The sequence below is a fragment of the Tachypleus tridentatus genome, chromosome 1, assembly GCF_004210375.1.
Source record: "Tachypleus tridentatus isolate NWPU-2018 chromosome 1, ASM421037v1, whole genome shotgun sequence".
Taxonomy (NCBI): Eukaryota; Metazoa; Arthropoda; class Merostomata; order Xiphosura; family Limulidae; genus Tachypleus; species Tachypleus tridentatus.
In genome coordinates, this window is record NC_134825.1 from 92483123 (window position 1) to 92505003 (window position 21881).

The 21881-nt window shown below is 30.1% G+C and overlaps 2 protein-coding genes across 6 annotated transcripts in view; one reads left to right on the plus strand and one right to left on the minus strand.

Moving 5' to 3' along the window:
- LOC143255509 (scaffold protein ILK-like) overlaps positions 1-11086 on the plus strand; it is a 43145-nt gene extending 32059 nt beyond the window's left edge. Inside the window, exons 10-12 of the mRNA XM_076511287.1 lie at positions 1180-1279; positions 3479-3609; positions 9528-11086. Coding sequence (XP_076367402.1) covers positions 1180-1279; positions 3479-3609; positions 9528-9671 — 375 coding nt within the window. The 3' untranslated portion in view covers positions 9672-11086. The remainder of the gene's footprint in view (positions 1-1179; positions 1280-3478; positions 3610-9527) is intronic.
- Positions 11087-21881, minus strand: part of LOC143255515 (PAN2-PAN3 deadenylation complex subunit pan3-like) — a 44396-nt gene continuing 33601 nt past the window's right edge. For all 5 annotated transcript variants that reach the window (XM_076511318.1, XM_076511300.1, XM_076511328.1 and 2 more), the window contains 2 exons: positions 20197-20335; positions 11087-18619 (listed from right to left, as the gene is read on the minus strand). The gene's annotated coding sequence lies outside the window, so the exon portion shown is untranslated. The remainder of the gene's footprint in view (positions 18620-20196; positions 20336-21881) is intronic.

Sequence of the window (21881 nt, forward strand, 5' to 3'; positions counted from 1 at the left end):
TCATTTCTAAACCAAAAATGTACATGCATGTTGAATACAGAAGACTGTTTAGTGTATTATTCAGTTTATTTGGTTATTTAATATTTAGTTCACTTTTTATCACAAGAGAGTTAAAAGTAATTATTTTAAAGGTGATAGTTATGACAAGTTTGGTTGTGTAATTGCGTGATTGAGGCATTGTGTTTGCAATTACATTGTTATCTAGGAGTCACTGATATTGTTGATGTCACATTACTCAAATCTTCAGTTCTCTTCTCATTACCATGAGTATTGTTGTCTTACAGTACAGTACACTTGCATAGTTTAGTGAAAGTTTAAGGCCTCATTTGGGCAATGTATAAATATATGTGGCAAAGAGAGTACAAGTTAAATCAAAGTAGTAGAGACAAAAGTGCAGTTCAGTCAGAAAATAAGTTTACAAAAGAAAGCATTGATGTATGTGATTACTTGTAATGGGGGTTTATTTTAAAATTGAATTTTTAGAGATAAGGAGAATAATTTGTCTTGTCAAAGGGTGTTTTAAAGGAATTGAACCAATTTGTGTGGACTTTAATGAAAAGGAGACAATTACTTAAGTTCAGGATACAAATGTGGTAACTAATGGGGTAGCATAGGTGAATTACTCATTGATACTTTTGTAATAAGAGAAAAGAACAATAGTTTGTCTTGGGAATTTAGAGCTTGAAGTACACTGTGATATTTTTGTACATAGCGTAACTTAACTTGTTTTGAATATATTATTTTAAAACATGTGGATTGCACACTGTATATTTATTTTCAAATTTATTCCATCAAGTCACAGATACCTATGAAGAATACTTATTCCACTCACAATTAAAACTGTGACTATGCATATACATTTAATATTTAAATAATAACCTAAATATGATTTCAAAAATATTCATTTATGGAAAGATTTATTTTTACAAAATAATTACAACGTAGTTATTGTTTTAGTAAAGATTTCAGAATTGGCTTTATTTGAAATTTTTATAATACTGCTAATTTCTGAATTTTATTATAATTAAGGAATTTCAGATGAAAAACTCAGTTAAATAATTTACAATGCCACTTCCATTATCTATTTCCTTGTTCATATCTACTTATTATTTTACTGTAATTGTACTCTTTTTTTCTATGAAGTAATAATACACATTCATAGAATTATTTTAACCCTAGATTGACGATGATCTGACAGCACGTATTAACATGGCTGATGCAAAGTTCTCTTTCCAAGAAAAAGGAAAAATGTATAGTCCAGCATGGATGGCTCCAGAAGGTTGGTTTATTAGGTTTTAGGTGTTTAACATGTGATTAGATTCATTAAATTGTGTGATTCTGGTTTATGTTTTTAAAGTTTAGTACCTTGTGTAATAAACTTTTATATGAAGTGGCTAATGATATTCTATAAAAATAATTTCCTTATGCAATAATGAATTGCTGCAGGTGCAAATTGTGTTATCATAGGTGACGTATTGTATCTATACATTTAATTCATTGCAAATTACTGTTCATTCAACAGTGAAATGCCACCAGAAAAAGAATTCATATCAAGATTGTGAAACTAAGTAAGACCAAAAGACTTTTGAAGAAGGGTGTCTTCAATGTTTTCCATGGAAGCAAACTTTCATTACAGAGTATTTAAGACAGGAATTAACTTCAAAATTACACCCCAGGCCATTCTACTGCAGTACCTTCATCTAAAAATTGAGATACATTTACAAAAGAGAACTATCCAACTTATAAGGTGGCCTGGCATGGCCAGGTGGTTAAGGCACTCGACTTGTGACTTCAAATCCCCCCTCAAACCAAACATGCTCACTCTTTCAGCCATGGGGGCATTATAATGTGAGTCAATTTCACTGTTCATTGGTAAAAGAGTAGTCCAAGAGTTGGCAGTAATGATTAGCTGCTTTCCCTCTAGTCTTGCACTACTATATTGGGGATGGCTAGCACATATAGCTCTTGTGTAGCTTTGTGTGAAATTAAAAAACAAAACTAAAAGAAACCATTGAAATAAATTTGGGAATACATTCTTGCATTGTTAACCTGAAGATGATCTTAGAATGTTGAAACATTGTTGTGTGCTTTAAAAATATTTCAATTAGTTTTAATACCCATACCAACTGTATTTAGAATACATTTTTAGTTCAAGTAGATTTCTCATCATCATGGATTAGTCATGTAATGTGAAATGCAAATGGTTGTTAATTTTGTCTAAGCTCATAAATTGACATTAATAAATTTGGTTTTTATACCTTTGTAGTTCATGACACTTCACTTCAGTATGGAATATGGTCTCCATAATCAGCAAGGACAGCCTGGCACTGATAGGTCATGCTTAAAATCATATTATTGTTAAAGTCCAGTTTTCTGAAAACATTTTCATACCTTTAGTATCTGGAGTCCTTTAATGGAACTTTATGCATCTTCAAAGAACATCCTGTATATGCTCATTGGTGGTGAGGGTAGCATTATCACCCACTAAGCTTAAAACTGGGTCAGTTGCACCAGTATATGATAGCACAGAGAGTCCAAGGATGTGTTTCTATCATGGCATTATCAGCATCATTACATATAATGATACATTGGTATCATCATCATTCCATATGATGATACATTCACCAATATTTAGTTCTGCTTACAGTAAACTTCCACCACTACCACATGATTTAGGTTACTGTATGATAATTGGGTGGATCTGGCTCTAGGTTCTTTTTGAATTAATATAAACCTCTTCTAATGTTTTATTATATATTAAAGAAACTTTTTTTACTGTTTTAAATTTTAATATTTTTCAAGTTAGAAGTCTTTTTGTGTTTCTAGAATATTTAGGCTAATTTGATGTAAACTAAAGCTCCAATGTTGTGTGTAATTAATCCAGTAAATCAAGGAAACTTTTGCAAATGTTAAATGCTGTGTATATACGTGTTTGTATGTGTTAAAAGATCTTTTTCACTAGAGGTAACATTGAAAACATAATCTGTGACTTAGTGTCCTATACTTGATTAGCCATATCCTCTAGGAAACTGGTTTTCAGTAATCTGTTGTACTACGTGCAAATTATTTTAGAACTAGAATTAATGTCTGAAATTAATCACCGGTGAAACAAATAAAATTCATAATTTTGTAAGAACTTCCATAAGAAAAGTGTATATACTAATTATTTTAAAATGAAAATTAATTTAAAAAAAATACCAGAATGTGTATATTCTCAGACACATTTTTTTCAATTGCTGTACGTCACTAGTATAATAATGTTTTGATCTCATGAGGTAGTTAATAGTTGAAAAGCACAGATCTATATAAACTGGATCTCAACACTAAACTAATATCAATAATATTTTTTTTATAAATATTGTTATTGTGATTTTGATATGGCAAAAACATTGTTGTACTACAAAATATAGTGGTGTTTGTGTACATTTAGCAATAGTCCAATTTTGATTTCTTATAGTTCTTTATATTTATTACATAGCTCTTCAGAAAAAACAAGAAGATATTAATGTCAAAGCTGCTGATATGTGGAGTTATGCTATCTTACTATGGGAGATGTTTACTCGAGAGGTACCATTTTCAGACCAGTCTCCAATGGAGATAGGAATGAAGGTTAGTTTTTACGTGTGTGTGTATATATACAAACAGACAGACACATACACAGGTATTTGAAATGTATATATCCTATTAAACGTATCTTAATATCAAACTTATTTCATTGGGAAAACTCAAAAATATATCTATCTTTTAACATAGAAATACAAGCATTACATGAGAAAAATAAAGAAAAAATTTTGTAAGGTTATAATTTGCTTTCCTGTTTCTATAATAGTCATGATAGGTATTTAATCCAGTTAAAATAAAGATATTTGAGGTCTGATAGTTAAGGCATGACATTTAAAATAAATGTTTTTTGTTGTGGATTAAATTTTGTGTAAATTGTTCTTCTTTCTGTATTAGTCAGGATAGTCCCACATGCCTTTTGTTTTTTTTTAAGTTTCAATAACTTATAAAATTGAGTTAAAACACTTGAATATTAGATCTGTGGTAGAGTATTATAAATGTTAAGGTTTGGTAAATTATAACAAAGAAAATATTCTATACTTTCAGATATTTTACACACTAAAGATCAGTATGGATTACACGTATATGTTAAATATTTACTCTTTCAGATCACGTATATACATTGCCTGTTGTTTTAGAAATGCTTTGCTCGCCACTTAAAAAAACAAAAAAATCCAGTAGCATTATTACATAAAATGTTAAGAAAAAACTTTTAGGAGACAAGTTTTTGGTTTTAACACTATAATAGTTTAAAATAATAAAAGGCCAGTACTAGAGATTCTTCTTCAACAAAACACTTCTGCTATTTGTATTCTTTTTCCTAGTCTTTGTTGACAGGTAATTATAGTTTTCTCTTGGGTCCTTATTGCAAATAACTGTTGTGCTATTATTGTTTTGTACTTTTCTTTCATATATACCCATGCAAGTCTTGGTGGTTAAGGTGCTCAACTTGCAACCTGTTATAAACATGCTCATCCTTTCATTCATGGGGAGTCTTATGAATGTAACTGTTAATCTTACTGTTAATTATAAAAAGTAGTTTAAGAGTTGGGAGTGGGTGGTGTTGATTAGCTACCTTCTCTCTATCCTCTCACTTCAAAATTAGGATGGTTATAATGGGTAGATAGATAGCTCTCAAGTAGCTTTTGCAGGAAATTTAACAAAACAAACAATATGCGTGGACTTCAGTATTTTTACTTATTGATATGTGCAGTATTTTTCAGGCATGCCAATGACATTTATGAAAAAAAGAGGAAAAGGTATATAGCCTGGCCATAGCGTGTCGCAGCCGCCTGACCAGGGGGGTTTGGGGGCATGCCCCCCAGGAAATTTTTAAAAAATGGATGCTATTTGGTGTGACTTGGTGCAATCTGGGACATAATTTCTTTATGTTTTTTGACATTGCAATGTTGGAAAAGTACACAATATATATCATATAAAATAACAAGAGGAAATTAAAAGACTAAATCAAACTAATAAAAACTAACTTTTATTTACAGTTTTTAGCAGATTGATTTATTCTTTTAATTTGCATTCATTTTTTAGAAGATATATCAAAATATCTAAAATTAACAAATAAAATAAAAAGTAAATAAATGAAATTTAAGATTGTTTATTTGCTATTTATTCAGTTTAATTTTTTTCTAAATCAAAATATATTAGTAATATGAGTTAATAAAGCCAAAATAACTCAGTAAATATTTCAAATACAAATCATTTCATTATTATCCTTTTTGTCATCAATAACATCATCATCATCAACTACTGGTATGCTGCCAATTAAATGTTTTACAGTCATTGCCATTTAACTACTTCTCTGCTGCATATATTCCATACAATTTTCAAATCACATAAAACTACTCTTTTGACTAATCATGACTACCTACAGTTCAAATTGTTCATCTATGCAATCTTCTCATTATACTACTGGTACCTTAATGTCAGTGAATTTCCCATTCTTTCACAAATTGACAATACTTAAAAATTCAATGGTTCAATATTAAACTACTGATATCAGTGATATGCCTCAGAAATTAAATTTTGTACAGTCACTGACATCAACAACTGCTGCTCTGCTGCATGTATTCCATTAAAATTTCAAATTACTTAAAATTACTCTACATGACTACCTACAGTAAAACTTGTTCATCTATACAATCTTGTCAGTAAATTACTGGTACCTCAATATCAGTATATTTTTCATTCTTTCACAATACAAACTGAAACAGCAAATCAAGGAAAGCTTTGACATTGCTTCAAAATAAACTACTGGCACTGTATGCTGCAGATAATAATAAAATGTTGTTCAGTCACTGATATCAACTTCTGCTCTGCTGCATAAATTACAGTCAAATTTCAAATCACTTTAATTTCTTTTAATCAATCTTGGCTAATTTCCTCTTTTTCGAGACAAGGGTTTCCAGTGCTCTCTTCCGAGCTTTTTTTTCTCTCCTTCTCTGAATGGGCAGCTCTCTGTGCCTCTGCGGCTTTCTGGACTTTTTCTTTAGCCAAGGTGGCTGGGCCAGATTTCACAGAACCATAGGCCTCAAGCTTTTCTGCCCTTTTCTTCTGATTCTCCCTCAGCTTTGAGGTATACTTGGAAGCTGCTGATCTAATGTCCTTACACATTCTCTTGTCTACAGGATCAAAATGAACATCTTTCCTTTTAAACATTTCAATCGCTGTTGTTTCTTTGGGGCGTTAGAGAATATTTTATCGTCTGGTATGCACTGTAGGTTTCTATTGCTGTTTTTGATGATTTAGCATCAATCACATCTCCCATGACATTTAAGGATGACTCAACCATAGGGCCATGAAAGACAGAAAGCACTCCTGACACTACTTTTGAGAGTGCTGGGTAGGTGTCCATCATGTACTCTGTTGTCCACCAGCCAACAACATCAAGTTCACTCTGGCATTTCAGGTCACTGTCCACATTGTATTGTAGTATTTCCTGTGATACACTATGGTTTTCTGGCAGCAACTGTTTGAAGAGATCTGCTAAGTCTGTGAGATGTTCTGCTGTTCAATGGCAGCTTCTTCTGAAGATATGATCCACACGTGGTGTAGGCAGTTTGGACATCTTCAAGAAATTTGAGCACTGTCGAATCTTTTACTTTCTTGACTACAATTTGTTTAGCAACATCACCTACAAACATTGTGGTTTTCTTAAGGAGTTTATCAGTCTCATTCAGATCCAATTTCTGCAATTTCAATGGGGTCAAATTCTGCAGATGCTCTGCTTTGACAAAACAAGCTAGAAAGGCAGTGAATGTTTTCCTGTGCATGACATGCAGTTTGTGACACATTGTCTTCTTACCCTAGAATACCATCACATACTCCTTTATGGGCAACACACCCAGATAGACACTGGTAAGAAGATCAGTCTTCTCCCTATGAAATAAGATCTTCTCCACTATTCTAACTTTCCTTGCTTTTCCCTGCTCTGTCATGATTTTCTTCTTTAGTTCTGCATGTATGGCTGTAATCCTTGCCTGGGCCTCGGTGCTTACTTGATAAAGTTTCTTGTAGATTTCTCCAATTACTTCTTTGTACACAGGCTGCTCACTCTTAGACAGAAAGGCAAAGTACAGAACTGTGTATGCCTCCATCATCCTTGCAGTAGTCACAGTTACATCATAGGCAGACAGCCATCTGTGGGATACAAATCTTGGAGGTGTTGTGAAGGGTATCCCAAGAAACTCGCACACTTCTTCCAGATTCATCAACTGATCTCTGGCCCACCGATGGTCTTCAAACAGATCAGTGCTGAGACCTTCCAACCACTTTTGCAGCATTATGGATGTGGTGGCACGAGTCACCATCCACATCCAGAAGGTTTATATTCTTCTCCTTTCTAATCCTTGCCTCAACCCCTGACATTACAAGAATCCATCATCGAACTCACCAAATTCTCCCAAGGTATTTGGTTCTTTGTGAAAAAGTCAACAACAACTTTGTACAATGAGGCAGAATTGACCTTCTTTAGTTCGATTGAATCCAAGTGTTCAACATCTACTTTCATTGTTGCCAGGTTAAGATAAGACACTAGAATGGCCAAAACCTTCTTGTTACTGTTACTAGTGCTTTCATCCATGTTCAATGAGAATGGATAATTTCTCATGTTGTTATAAATCCTTTGTGACAGTGTATGTGCCACTCCATGAACAAGTTTGTAGGTTGCTGTTGTCCTTGTCAGTTGAACCTGGGATAGTGCTGCTTTGTCTTCTGCCAGTGCCTTTGCCAGATCTACAATGATTGGAGCCACACTCAGACTGAGGGAATGCTCTGCGATGACACCAAGGATCATAGCCTGGAAGCACAAAAAAAACAAACAAAATAAAAAGCAATTCAGCAATATTCTTCTAAATCTGCTGAAAAGTATCACTACAAAGCTTTCCAATAACCTTGCAATCTATAGTAAAGCAATTAGTATACAAAGCACTATATCCCAATTTCACTAAGTATAAACCAACATATCAATTTTTTAGTGATAGCCAAGCACCATATATATTTTATACAACATATTTACAACACCTGACATACCTCACCAGAGTGAAGCTGAAATTTAAAAAAACATATGGGAAAAGATTACTATAAGTTTTTTATATATAATCTTGGATGATACTCATATCAGGTTGCAAATAAGGATGTTCTTGCTATTCAAAATAGTAACTCACCTCAGCATTGGCCTTTCTGTCAAAATTGGGAACAGCCAGTTTGACGGAACTTCTGACTGGGTCTGCCTCTTGACTAGGTGGCTGAAGTAGGGTCTTTACAGACTGTATTCTTGATGTTGTCCCCATCAACTTTGCGAGCCCCGGGATCATCCTTTTCAAAGAACTTTCCCATAATTCTACAATGAAACCAAACAAACCACGCTGTATAAAACAACAATTTAGACAGTTTGAACAATCCTATCATCATCATTGATCATCGCCACTGATCATCACCATCATCATTCAGTATGCTACCTGCACCATCCATGTCCATCTCTAATTTATTTATCAATATATTCAGCTGTTCTGAGCCCTTATGTGCAACGATTAAACATTATCTACCATTATTTAATGAATTTTAACAGATATTTCCGAGGAAGAAAACGATGGCAGAACGATAAAGCCTCCGTCTCGGCTGGCTGTAGAAACATCATCCGACTACATTTCTCATTTATTTATCATTATTCAGCTGTTCTGAGCTCTCATATGCAACGATAAAACATTATCTACCATTATTTAATGACTTTTAACGGATATTTCTGAGAAAGAAAACAATGATGGCGGAATGATAAAGCCTCCATCTCGGCTGGCTGTAGAAACATCATCCGACTACATTTCTCATTTATCATTATTCAGCTGTTCTGAGCCCTTATATGCAACGATAAAACATTATCTACCATTATTTAATGACTTTTAACAGTTATTTCCGAGGAAGAAAACAAAGATGGCGGAACGATAAAGCCTCCGTCTCGGCTGGCTGTACAAACATCATCCGTGTCCATCTTTCATTTATTTATCATTATTCAGCTGTTCTGAACCCTTATATGCAACGATAAAACATTATCTACCATTATTTAATGACTTTTAACATATTTTTGTATAAAAAAAGAATCTACCTCTCATTTCCATTAATCGTCTGAATTCTCGTCTTCTTTGCTGGACCATGAGACGAAACGAGACTGCCTCCAAGATGGCGGTCAGATTTTTGTTTTCTGCAATAAACATTGAAAAAATACGATTTCTCCTCAAAAACCACCTACCTGGCCCCCAAATCGCTCATATTTTCTCCTCGAATTTACATGAATCTCGTGGGTGATCGTTGGCCGTTTGAAAACCGCGGAAATCTGCGTTTCAGCGGAAAAATGGCACGCATGATTTTTAATGCCTTTCAACTATATCAATGTTTAATACTAAAAACATCATATGTTAACCAACAACCTTTGTTTTTTTGTTTTTTTTTCCTTCTAGGTTGCTCTGGAAGGATTGAGAATCAGTATACCACCAGGTATTTCTCAACACATGGCTCGCCTGATACGTATTTGTATGAATGAAGACCCTGGAAAACGTCCAACCTTTGACATGGTGCTTCCAATTTTAGAGAAGATGAAATAGTGAAAAACTTATATAACTGAAACTTTAGTGCAGCTCAAACAAAACGAATCCTGTCATTAAATTATATTTTCTATGAACCATAATATACTCTTGATGTATCTTTGGCTTCAAATTGACAAGATTATTTTTTATACTTTATATTTTAACCTGATTTTTCTCTATATAGTATGGTTTTTTAGTTTTGATTAATTCATGATTGTCTAAAATGAATTTCATAAATTCAAGAAAAAGCATAATTTTTATCTGGAACACAACTTGTCATTAATATTGTAAAAGTGGTATTATCAAATCACTTAAGTTTGAATTTAACGTAAAAACTGATATACTGGCTTTAAAAGCTAATATTGTAAAATAAAGCTGATTAACAAGCCATTTGAATTTCAGGCTGTTTCTCTCTAACAAATGTACTAAAATTTGATTGTATCTTATCATAACTCAGTTGTCATTTTAAAACATAACAGGAGGGGAGGATTGGCTATTAATGTACATGTTTAACAAATTACTGTAAGTATATTTGTCACATAACATTAATTATTAAAAAACAACCAGACAGTATTTGTTTCTAAAAACAAAGTTTTTAAGAATTGTTTTTAGGGTACTTCAGTGCAACAGATGTACCTAACCCTAGGATTTATAGCTAACAACTAAACATAAATGTAAATTACTGCATTCTGGGGTTAAAGAATAGAAAATTGCATGTAAAACTATACTATAAAAAGACATTTCTGCAAACACACAAAAAGTGGTAATAATATGTCTAACTCGTATGAGGAATAGCAAATACTACTGAATGTTAGGTAATTATGAAAAACATTCACTGTAAGTGTTGCTTGAAACATGATTTTTAACAATTCTTTTAAACAGTAAAAAGTTTCTCTCAATAACTTACAATATATATAGAAAATTGGTTTAATTTGTATTTTCATTCTTTTATGCAAAAACATTTGTAGAATAAAATGAACACTGCCACTTCAGTTACAAGTTTTGGTCTAATTTAAATAGCAGCTTTAAAATTTTATACTGTGTACTAAATAATGCTGTTGATATTTTGATTGTGTTATTAAGCTTAATTTGGTTATGTTGTTTTTATTTATAAATGCAGAACACTTTCTAATCATTATTTAGCTATTGATATTTCATCCAAGAAATGATCTTTAAAAACTTCAGACATGGTATATTTTTATATCTCATTGTGGATATTGTCATATTACAAAATCTTATTTTGAAAGTAACCATATTAGTAGCTGTGAATGTGTATTTTTTAAGCCATTCAAGGTTTTTGTTTGTATTAACAATGTATGTTATAAGTTTAAAAATAGTTTTACTTGTGTATTATATCCATAGTAGTATTTAATTTTAAATATGATTATTACCAACCTTTCAGTAACTACAAGAATAAATAAACTTGAAACAAATTTTTCTCAAATTTCTTTAATTTGGAAGTATCAGGTAAATATTTTGACTCAAAAAAGGATAATTTCGATTAAAAATAATTTCAGCATTGAGATACACAATAAACACTGACATACATAAAATCAATGTTACTTTATATTGATTGGCATTCACAAAAAAGCTTCCAACAAACATTAGTACAAAAATGTGCTCAATTTTAATGTACAAGGTACTATAACATAATCATAACAAAGTCAAAGTCAATCATTACTCTTCTTACACTATATTCTCTAAGACTGACACTTATGTGCAACAAGAATTACCAGGAACTAATTCTATTTAATATACTTTTTTTTTTTCCAAATTGTATACTCAGCCACAGCTATTCTGTAGCTGACTGCACGTGGGAAAATGTTTTTATATAGAATTAGTTCCAACCTATTTAAGTAATTTGATACCATAACAGTTGCTTCTATATGAATGGTTGTTAATACTTATGAGCTGCCTTAACCTTCTGAACCAATATACAGATATGAAGTGAAATCTCTCCAAGATAATGAGGTTTAATTTGAAACATAGTACTGGTGACAGGATAGAATTAATTACAGATGTGGTTGCATCATATAGGAATCTTATATAACATTGAACTTTTATCAATTAAGTACATTTTCTAGAAGTAAATGCTCAAAAATAAAAATTTTAAAGCTATATTTTTCATTCTTTGCACTATATATGCATAATAATCATTAAAGTGATGAATTAATAATATTGAATAACATAATATTTATCTTTGGTGAGAAAGATTTATACATACATTAACTATTTCACCTCTTGCAAGTTACTTGTCATCCTTTAATCCAAACATTTTTTCAAAATTCAATGAAAGACTGAAAACACGTCATTTATAACTTTTCACAGAAAGTAGTAAAACAGATTTTCTTTTAGACCTACAATTTAGTTAACAAAATTAAACTAATTTCTTTAAAAGCTTGTTTGAAATTTTTGAGATCCAGAATATCACTTGAACATTTTTTTAGTCCATTTATAACTACAAAAGTCGTTCTTTGTTATAATAAAAGTTTTGGTTACCTTTTCACAACAAAACATGTAAAGCAAAATACTACTAAGCTTCAACTAATTGTTTGAAATAATTACATGTAAGCATTGGAAGTACACTTTCAAACTAATAACTATTACCTTTTGAAATATATAGTTTGTATTCTACACCTATTTCAAACCTAAATGAAATACCACATCAAGAAGTTTGAAACATTTATAGGGAAATGTTTTCTATAATTCAAAAAGAAATTTAATACACTTGCATTCTAGTGCTTTTCAGTCTAAACCCAACCACAGTTTGCAATGTTTCCTTCACTATTCCATATTTTCTGGTATATATTCTGACTTTAGGTAATTTGTTCATTTATACTGTAATCCTACTGAGAAGAAAAAAGTTTTTCTTCGAAATGTACATAATATTTTAGAATACATCTTTTAGCTGTTTTGATTACAATTAAAACTTTAGAGAAAAACTTAAAAAATGCTTTTGTACAACTAATATTAGTTAGTCCATACTTTTTTATAGTTATTAATAATAAAAAAAAATAGCAAGATCTTAATATTGGATTGAAACTTCAACTGAAATAATTTTAGCAAACCATAAACTTGAAACAATCTACAAAAATAACTTTTCTTTGGAACACTGTAGCTTTTACATACAAATATATTTAAATATAAGCACGATATACTGGAAACAGTTAAAAATGAAATAATGTCTGCCTTATGATTATTTTTAAGACAGCTTAGTATCGATTTACATTAATCTAATTATGAATAATTTAATAATTGGATATCAAAATTCATTATATTTGCACAATTCTGTTACTAATTTTCTAAATAAAAAAGTTTGGGAAAGAGATATTTGACTGTTTTATGTATCAAAATGATTTCATGTAATACATAAACAAACTGTGAAAGCTATGACATTACTTACAGTCGTAGAATTTAATAGCTTGAGGATATTTATGGCTGAAGAGTAATTTAGAACACCATAATTTGAAGAAAATGATGTAAACTTATAATCAATACCTCACTTTTTATGTGCTAGATATCTTCTATAACACTGTTTAAAAACAAAAAAATATTTTTGATCATGAGTAAATTTCATAACAGTTATGAAAGTCTTCATAAAGTCTCACAGTACTTGCAGTGCAACTTGCATATTAATTTTCAGTTCAGATTTTCCTTTTTTGTTGTGCATAATTTTGAATACACAAACACGACACACAAGAATACATGAGGACTAGAAAGTTTGTAAATAATGCCAATCATCTACTTCAACTTAAAAGTATAAAACCTAAATAAAAATGATCATTTATTAGTTTTGCATGATTGACACTTACTCATCTTGAACGATAGATGCAGAAACATAATTCATGTTCATTAATTCCATTCCATCTCTAATATGGGAACTTCAATAAACAGTGCATTTGATAATTTTTTTATAACCATGTGTATTTTTTCATTACTTACACTGCCATGTAATTCATAATCTTATACTCTTACCACAAATTTGGAAAAACTATGAACTATTTTATTATTATTATTTCATGCTGAAAAGCACATTTTTTAACCATATATATATGTGTGTGTGTGTGTGTATATCTTAAAAATATTCCTTCACAAAATTCTTTTTAAAATTTAAATTAAGTTTGACTTGATAAAGACAATTAAAAATACCACCCAGTTTAAAAAGTAGTATGGGCCTAACATTTCCATTCAGCACAGTAGAAACAGCAAAACACTAGAGTTAAAAAAACTAGCCAGCACTTTAGCAATTATGGCCATAAAAGGCAAAAAAAGTATTTTGAGGTTAAATATCCTGCACTAAATTAAATTTCAATGTTTCATAGTTTGTTTTATGTTTCAAAACTTAATCGTTGTTTTATTTCATTTTTGTAAATTTATGTTTATAAACAATGAATTTTTTAAAGATTGTAATTAATCTTCATGAAATACCTCTTTGAATTCTAAAATATTCTGATGACAGTAATTCATTCACATGGTCAGTATTCTTCTGAAATGAAAAAATGCAATTCATCCACAAGAGACAAACACCTCCATTTATTATAACTACCTCTAATGTTTTATACGCTATATATGTTGTAGCTCTGAATTTTGCTAAAATTGTAGTAGGAATTTTATGAACATATTTCAAAACCAATTATAACTAAAAAATGTAAATGTCTAAATAGGATTACTTTTAAAAATGTCTCTAAAGACCTTATATTTTTAAGAACAGCATATACTTATAAATGGATCATTAAATGCTAATTTACCTCACAAAACACTCCATACAACGTATTAAACTTGTACATTGTAAGTCTAACTAGCCCTCTTGGCAACATTTCATTCTACTCAGAACATCTTAAGATATTTCGATACAAAACAAAACCTCTTGGCAAAGAACTTGTGCTGCCTTAAGATAATAAAATATTTAAATACTGATCAGCATTGACATGCCAAAAGTCTAGATTTTTTTACTACCTATGTAATCCAAGCTACCTTCAAGTACTGTTTCTTATTAAAACCAGACAGATGTCTCGCAATAAGCTTATGTTTTTGATGTTATCCATAATGTATGTGTCAAATACACAGCCCTGACAAGAATCTTTTTGGTTGCTTGTATCACAAAAGTTCATATGTACCCACAAAAATTAGAGTTAACATGAATGCTAGTTCTGAAGCCAAGTCCCATTTAAGTCTTAAGAGCTATGTTTCAGAACCATAAAATTCAAGTGTACAATAGTACAAACACACTACATACAGTGTATGAAAGTCATAAGCACTTAGGAATACATCTCATATGACTGTACTCAAAACTACATAATCTTGTACAACATGGCAGTTACTATGTATACAAAACCACAAATCACAGTAAAAGAAGAAAATATATACATTCTGGTAAATATGATCCTCACTTCATTCAAATATGTATAACCAAAATATAGAAGCTCTGCTGAACTAAACTATAGATCCAGAATATAATTCTCAGTTACAGCCAACTAAGAACATAATATTTAACTTCAACCCCAATTTGCAAAAAAGGGATCTCTAAACCCTTGTATTGATTACAGCTGAAAAATTATAAAAATTTCTCACTCATTAATCAACTATATTCAACTAATTCATTATTTTCCTAGGATTGTTGGAAGAAAATCCAAAAAAACTTGTAAGGCTAAAACTTATTTTCAATTTCCAAAGTTGGCAGGGCACAGAGAGTCAATTATGTAGCCTGTGCTTAATATAATGGAGATATTTCTATTACTTGGTTACTTGAAAAAAATTATGATCAGAAACCCTAATTTTAATTAGGTGATTGTTTTTACGAGTCATTACACTAATCAATTAAGCTGAACAAGCTTAACTTAATCAAAAATAATGAGAAATCATAATGGCAGTATTTCAACTACTGGATACTTGGAATAATTTGGAAAAATATTCTCAATGACTGAGAAGCTGGAATAATAAAAAATTATAATAACCAGAAATAAATAGCTTATTATCTAAAGAGACATAATTGATGATCATTGATAAATTGCCTAGCTTTCAGTGCTGATACATTACAATTTTTTTGTGAAGGTTTTGCTATGGTAAATATTGGACTTCTTAAAAATATACTTAGTTATATTTCAGTCTAAAAAGCAATATACAGATACTGTGTAATTAAGCATTCACATGCACTCATCAGAAGTGGATTATGCATATATATCCATATTTTCAAGAAAAGGATTATGATTCTGCATTCAGAGATTTGGATTCTAAACTAACATAGTAATTGCAGTGCAGAACTACATACTTATTACACCAAAACCAACCCTCTAAAACAGCCCCAAAGCAAAGCTGACATTCAGATATAAAAACAGTAAGTATCACATTAATTCTTAATCAGAATTGCATAAAATTTGTTTGAGGTATGTTACATACAGTATTCAGAGTACTACCAAAAATACACTTTAAATATGATTTTATACATAGTTTAGTGCTCTCAGTTGTTCCTTCAACCATTTACCAAATATAGGTATTAAATATTACATTTTTCACAACCTGTTATCCCACAGAATAAGTTGGTTCTACTTATATATGTATATATACTTCATGACATTAAAAATTAAAACTTCACAAACATGTAAAAACGTCTGATATTAAACTTTTTTTCCAACCACTGGTTTGAGATATAACAAAATATTTATTTTTAAAAGATTATTCAATACATATAAACTACAGCAAAATCATTAACCTTATTCGTGGCCTTTCTATGTACAAAAGTCTTGCTGCTAGGCAATGGTAAATAAATTATTTTCAGAGGCTCAACTTTCTGAACCTTCTTATCCCAAAAACCTTCCATGACAATATCACAACAGCTTAAGAACATACAGATACTATATCCATAAACTGGAGGAATTAAAAAAAATATTTTGTACATCTCCCATTATTTGTAATGTTAACATGAAATATAAACCTCTATAAAGCTATTAACTGTTTACAAAGATATTTAATTATTACTTTCTTTACTTTTTAATGAATAACAACCAGGGCTGATTTTTTTATTTTCTTAAAAAAGAAAATATTAATATAACACTCATATATTTTGCAAAAGCCTTTGTTTCTAAAATGTAATCTAATTTCTGATTTGTTATATATGACAATATTGACCATAATGTCATTTCTGACAACAGTAAACAGAACTAAAATCAATCTTAATTTACACCTTAGATAACTGCACCTATAAAGATGTTAATTAAAAAATGAAGTTAAATAATGGAACTAGACACATTGTTTCCACAATTTCAACTTTTATCATAAAAAATATTATTGTTACTTGATATAGTACTTCATGTTAATAGTGTTATAGAAAATTTTATGAACAATAAAGTACTAATTTTCAAAATTTATTGATATTACATAATTGGAATATATATTAAACTCAAACTTATACTACACATCTTTTCATAATTATCATCACAATATATTCTTTAAGGAAAAAAATGACAGAAAAAAAAAAGGTTTGTAAAACTGTTAATTCAACACTGTTTAAAAGTAATGGCTAGTCACTGAATCTGACACTGATCTCAAATAGCTAACTTCTATACTAAAATATATTCAAGCACCTGTATCTTCCTACATGTAACAATAAAATGCATTATGAACATTGTCTTATGCTGTGACTACAAATTTCATACAATATATCTCCTCCAAAAATTGATTTAACCTCCAAATGTGGTTTACATAAAATTTGGCATAAATAATTGTTCTAACACTAAATAAACACTTCATTGAGAAGTGGGTAGATTTCTAGTACTCATTCTACTGCTTTGTTATTTAAATGAAGAACTTGATATTAAAACTGACTCAAATATAAGTGCTTATACATGTATTAAATAAATAATAAAACAATAATCTAAATGTTCTTTTTTTTCTAGTTTATATCATGCTTCCATTTTATACTAATTTACTATTGACAATTTTTTAATGAATCTCGTTATACATTTGGTCCAATGTTAATAGTTTTAACCATAATTTAGCTTTTGTCCAACCATTAATTTACAATTATTTTGTTCTATATATATAATGTTCTTATCTGTTATTGTAGCTTTTGAATTGTAAGTATTTTTATATGCACACCTTTAAAACTGAATGGAAATTACATTTATTTGTCGACCTTGCAAAAATTACTGGGTTAACAACAGTATAAGAATATCATTTCAATTTATGTACTACTGACTAATATTTTAAGGACTATGAATGGTACTAAGTAATATCAATTTCTTCAATCCCTGAGTTAGTATTCAACATCTGGTGACAAAAGGCTAATTTATTTTACAACAAAAAATGATAGAATATAAACAATTTCAGAAAGCTTTCTTTGAACATTTGCTCTTATCATTATTGTTTTATTATACCTTATGTTGTAAATGAAAGCTGCTTATTACATTAGATGTTACAGCAAATAACAAAATGTAAAAACTGAAGTTTTAAGACTTGGAAAATACATGTTTACCTAACAACTGAAAATGAGAAAATTGAACTGCCAAGGATCTATTTATTCCAAATTCTTAAATACTATTTCTTCCCACAGCTAGATTTTGACTGGACAAAATGATACTCAAGTAGTGCACCAAAATTCCCGTGAATCACCAACTCTAACTTGAGTTCAAAGTCATTAAGTCTGAATATTGTTCAAAATCATTAAGTCTGAATATTATATTTTCACAAAGAAGATTTATTTCTGAGTGAGTACAAAATTTAGGGCTTTTCTCTATTGGCCACATACTTCTTCTGTGGTAACAGAGTGATATATTGCATGTAAAATTTTTTTTTCTCTTTCATGCTTACAAAGGCTATGTGGGAGCATGAGGCTTCTGAGCAGTAGTTGTGATCAATAACTCATTGAAGGATGATTCAAAACACTGTTTCAGTTCAGCATAACTGACTACTAAAACATTCTGTTCGACATGAGATGTGAGACATATCTTTTCAAGGGAACCAAGATCCAACTGTAATGGGAATATTTTAAGTAAAAAACAAATTTTATAAAAAAAAACAACTTTTCATCATCCTTACAGTTTTATACAATGACAGACTTTGATGTAAATAAAATCTTTTGTCAACTGTTTTTTTGAAAATGAAACTTAAAGGTGTATTTTAAGTTTTGATGGACAGTTAATTTCAGTTTTTTAACTTTGCTATGATACATTTCACTAACAACTACAACTGAATTTTGTCTTAGGAAGACATCTAGAATAGCAAATTATAGTATTCTGGATTGCTTATGTGTATTTATGAATATATATACATTTATGTAATTTTTTGCAGAAACTTGTAAAATTCCCCAAAATCTTGTGTTTCTTATGGTATGGGTGTATTAAATATACTTCAAATTAATAGCATAAAACTTTACTCAAGTGAGTGAACTTTTTTTGACACAGAAACTCATCCATTATCTACATGATAAGAACTTGATTCAACCAATTTGTCAGTACAGTTTACATTAATTACTGACAATCTACATACTGTACTACCAAAAAGTGTTTACATCTAACTGAAGCAACACAATGGAACTTTAAATTGATTTATGCATAAAGTTTAAGTCACATTTTCGAAATATTAACTAAGAAGCAACTTGATGCTTTATTAAAAATGTATTATCAGACAGTCTAGCATGTTACTTACAGATTTAAAACATTTTCAGAATGTAAAAACTAAAAACAGAGTTAAAGCATTAACCAGTCACATTATAAAGTATACAACTTTACATATTTAAAATTTCAACTGAAAAAGTTTATATTTGAAGAGCTTATGCATTTACAAATAATAATAATTTGGCAAATGTTTAAGATAGCAAAATAACAGCCATATCACATCTATAGTAAAGTTTAATTTTATCAAAATTAAGAAGCAAGCTAGGGAAGAAATTTTACACTAAACTCATGGAAAATATGCAGACTATTAAATTTACCTATAACACTGTAATCCACATTTTCATGGATTAGACTTTGTCAAAAAAAGAAAAAGATTAGCTTTACAACAATATGAAACAGAAAAAGTTCAATACAGAACTAAAATAATACAAAAAGGAATTGCAGTGTTTCATCAAATTAACTCAGCATGATTAGGCAGATAGAACACTGAAATATGGAAAGCATATATCCCAGTAACATATGGTGCTTAACAAAGAGACAATAATATCAAAATAAATTAACAAGATTCATTCTATTCTATTTAATACTATAGTTTATATAAAAATTTAAAAATACATTTTTAATTTAGTTCAACTGACATTTCTTTTCTTGACTTCAACTGTGACCAGTGGTCATCATTATGTTCAAAGAAATGTGAATGGTAGTTATGTTCCTTATTGTTGGTACACAGAATTTTACCAGTTTTTCAAATGAAACCATTTCTTGAAATCATGATATAATTTTCCAGATCTTTTTCATGTTAGGAATACAATTCCTTAGAGCAAAATTATTAATGTTGGATTCACAGACAGATTACATCAAGATGTTTTAAAATATTTTCTCCAAACCAAGCTAACAACATAATAAACACTAAAATCATAGCCTTGAATTACCTTATTCAAACACTGCACAATGTGAGCCATGTCTATCCATGGTCTGCCATCTTCTGTCACTTGGTGGAATAGATAATCTCTAAATAACTTTAACAGGTAACAATCTCCAGTCTCAGCTCACAAAGGATCTATATGATACCTATAGGAGATCATCAGTCAATACTGTGATTTTTAACATGAAGGTCACAGAACTGATGCAAAAGTGAACGTTTCCTAATCTGAAAATGCATTTCCAATAGTTACTTCATTAAGCAAAAATGTTACTTCCTTCAAACATCTGTCTATGAGACTTGTATACAACAAGCCTTGAGCTAACTGATATATAAATCTAAATGTTTTACACAATTGAAGTCTAGCCTAATAGACAAAAGATCAGACAAATTTTGCACATGAACATGGCAAAAAATAAAGAAAGGAACATATCTCAAAATGAAATCCAGAAAGAGATGGGAAAGTGAGGTCATTCATCAAATGGCAAAGTTAAATTTGCAATACAACAAGCAATTATCAACAAAGAGAAAGAATGTCAGAGGATGGGACAGGATGTGGCCCAGTAAGGATATGGTAATCAATAACAAAGCTCCGATATCTTCAACAGGAAGTGAGCCTCCAGAAACCATAAAAAAATAACGATTGTGCATGTTACCATCATATGATAATGCATGATATAAAATTAAAGTTTTTGAAATAAAAGCTAAAGAAAACTAAAATCAAAGTTCATTAATACATATAACTGTCATTAAATTAAACTCAAACAAGAAATTCAAGGAATCTCCTTTCAACAGAGTGCAAAAAAAAAAAAAAAAAAAGCAAGTAGGAGGCAATTCCTGGGTAAGAAGGTTGTGTTTCACATTAAACACCGGAATTTATGTTCATGGCTAGTAGCATAGCAAGGGAAAGAGTATTTCTGTAAGAAATGGTGATTTATTATCTAGGAAGTTAAAAATCCCTACATCACTGACAAAATATTGTGAGAGTGCTTAATGATTTTACACACACACACACACACACATATATTTTAATATACATATCAAACAGCTGTAGTCATAAATCCATTCCACATCCAGATTAACCCTCTTACAATGGACAGGTCTAAGTGCACATGCCACAACTCTTCAAAATTACATTCAAAGTTTAATTCAACTACTTTTTAATTACTGCATACAAAAAATACTAGCATCATGATATGGATAATAAACTTTTGATATTACATAACATTAAGTTCTTAATCTTATAAGAAAATATTCATCAAATCTTCAATCTCCCCTAGTATAAGAAATGTAACATCCCCCCCATATGAGAAGTACAGAGTTTTAATTTTAAGTATTCATTATCAAACTCAGGCAACGTATAACTTTTATAGGTTTCAACCTTTTTATTTATAGAACCATAAACTAGAAAATCAGACCAACTTGCTATGTTCACCTATAACATTCTCTTTCATGAATTTCTAATAGTTCTCCAGACACTTTATGCTAAATTATTTTTAATCAATAGAAAACCAATATGCTAATCTATCAAATTACATATATTGCATTATTTTCTGTACAGAGGATTGTCTACTTCACCTCCAATTCAAAACTTATTCTCATAGGAATCACATCAACAAGCTCAGCTGGAATTTTAAAGGTTCTTACTGCGAAGTTAGAAAGTCAGAAAAATTATGAGAGTTATAACTCATTATT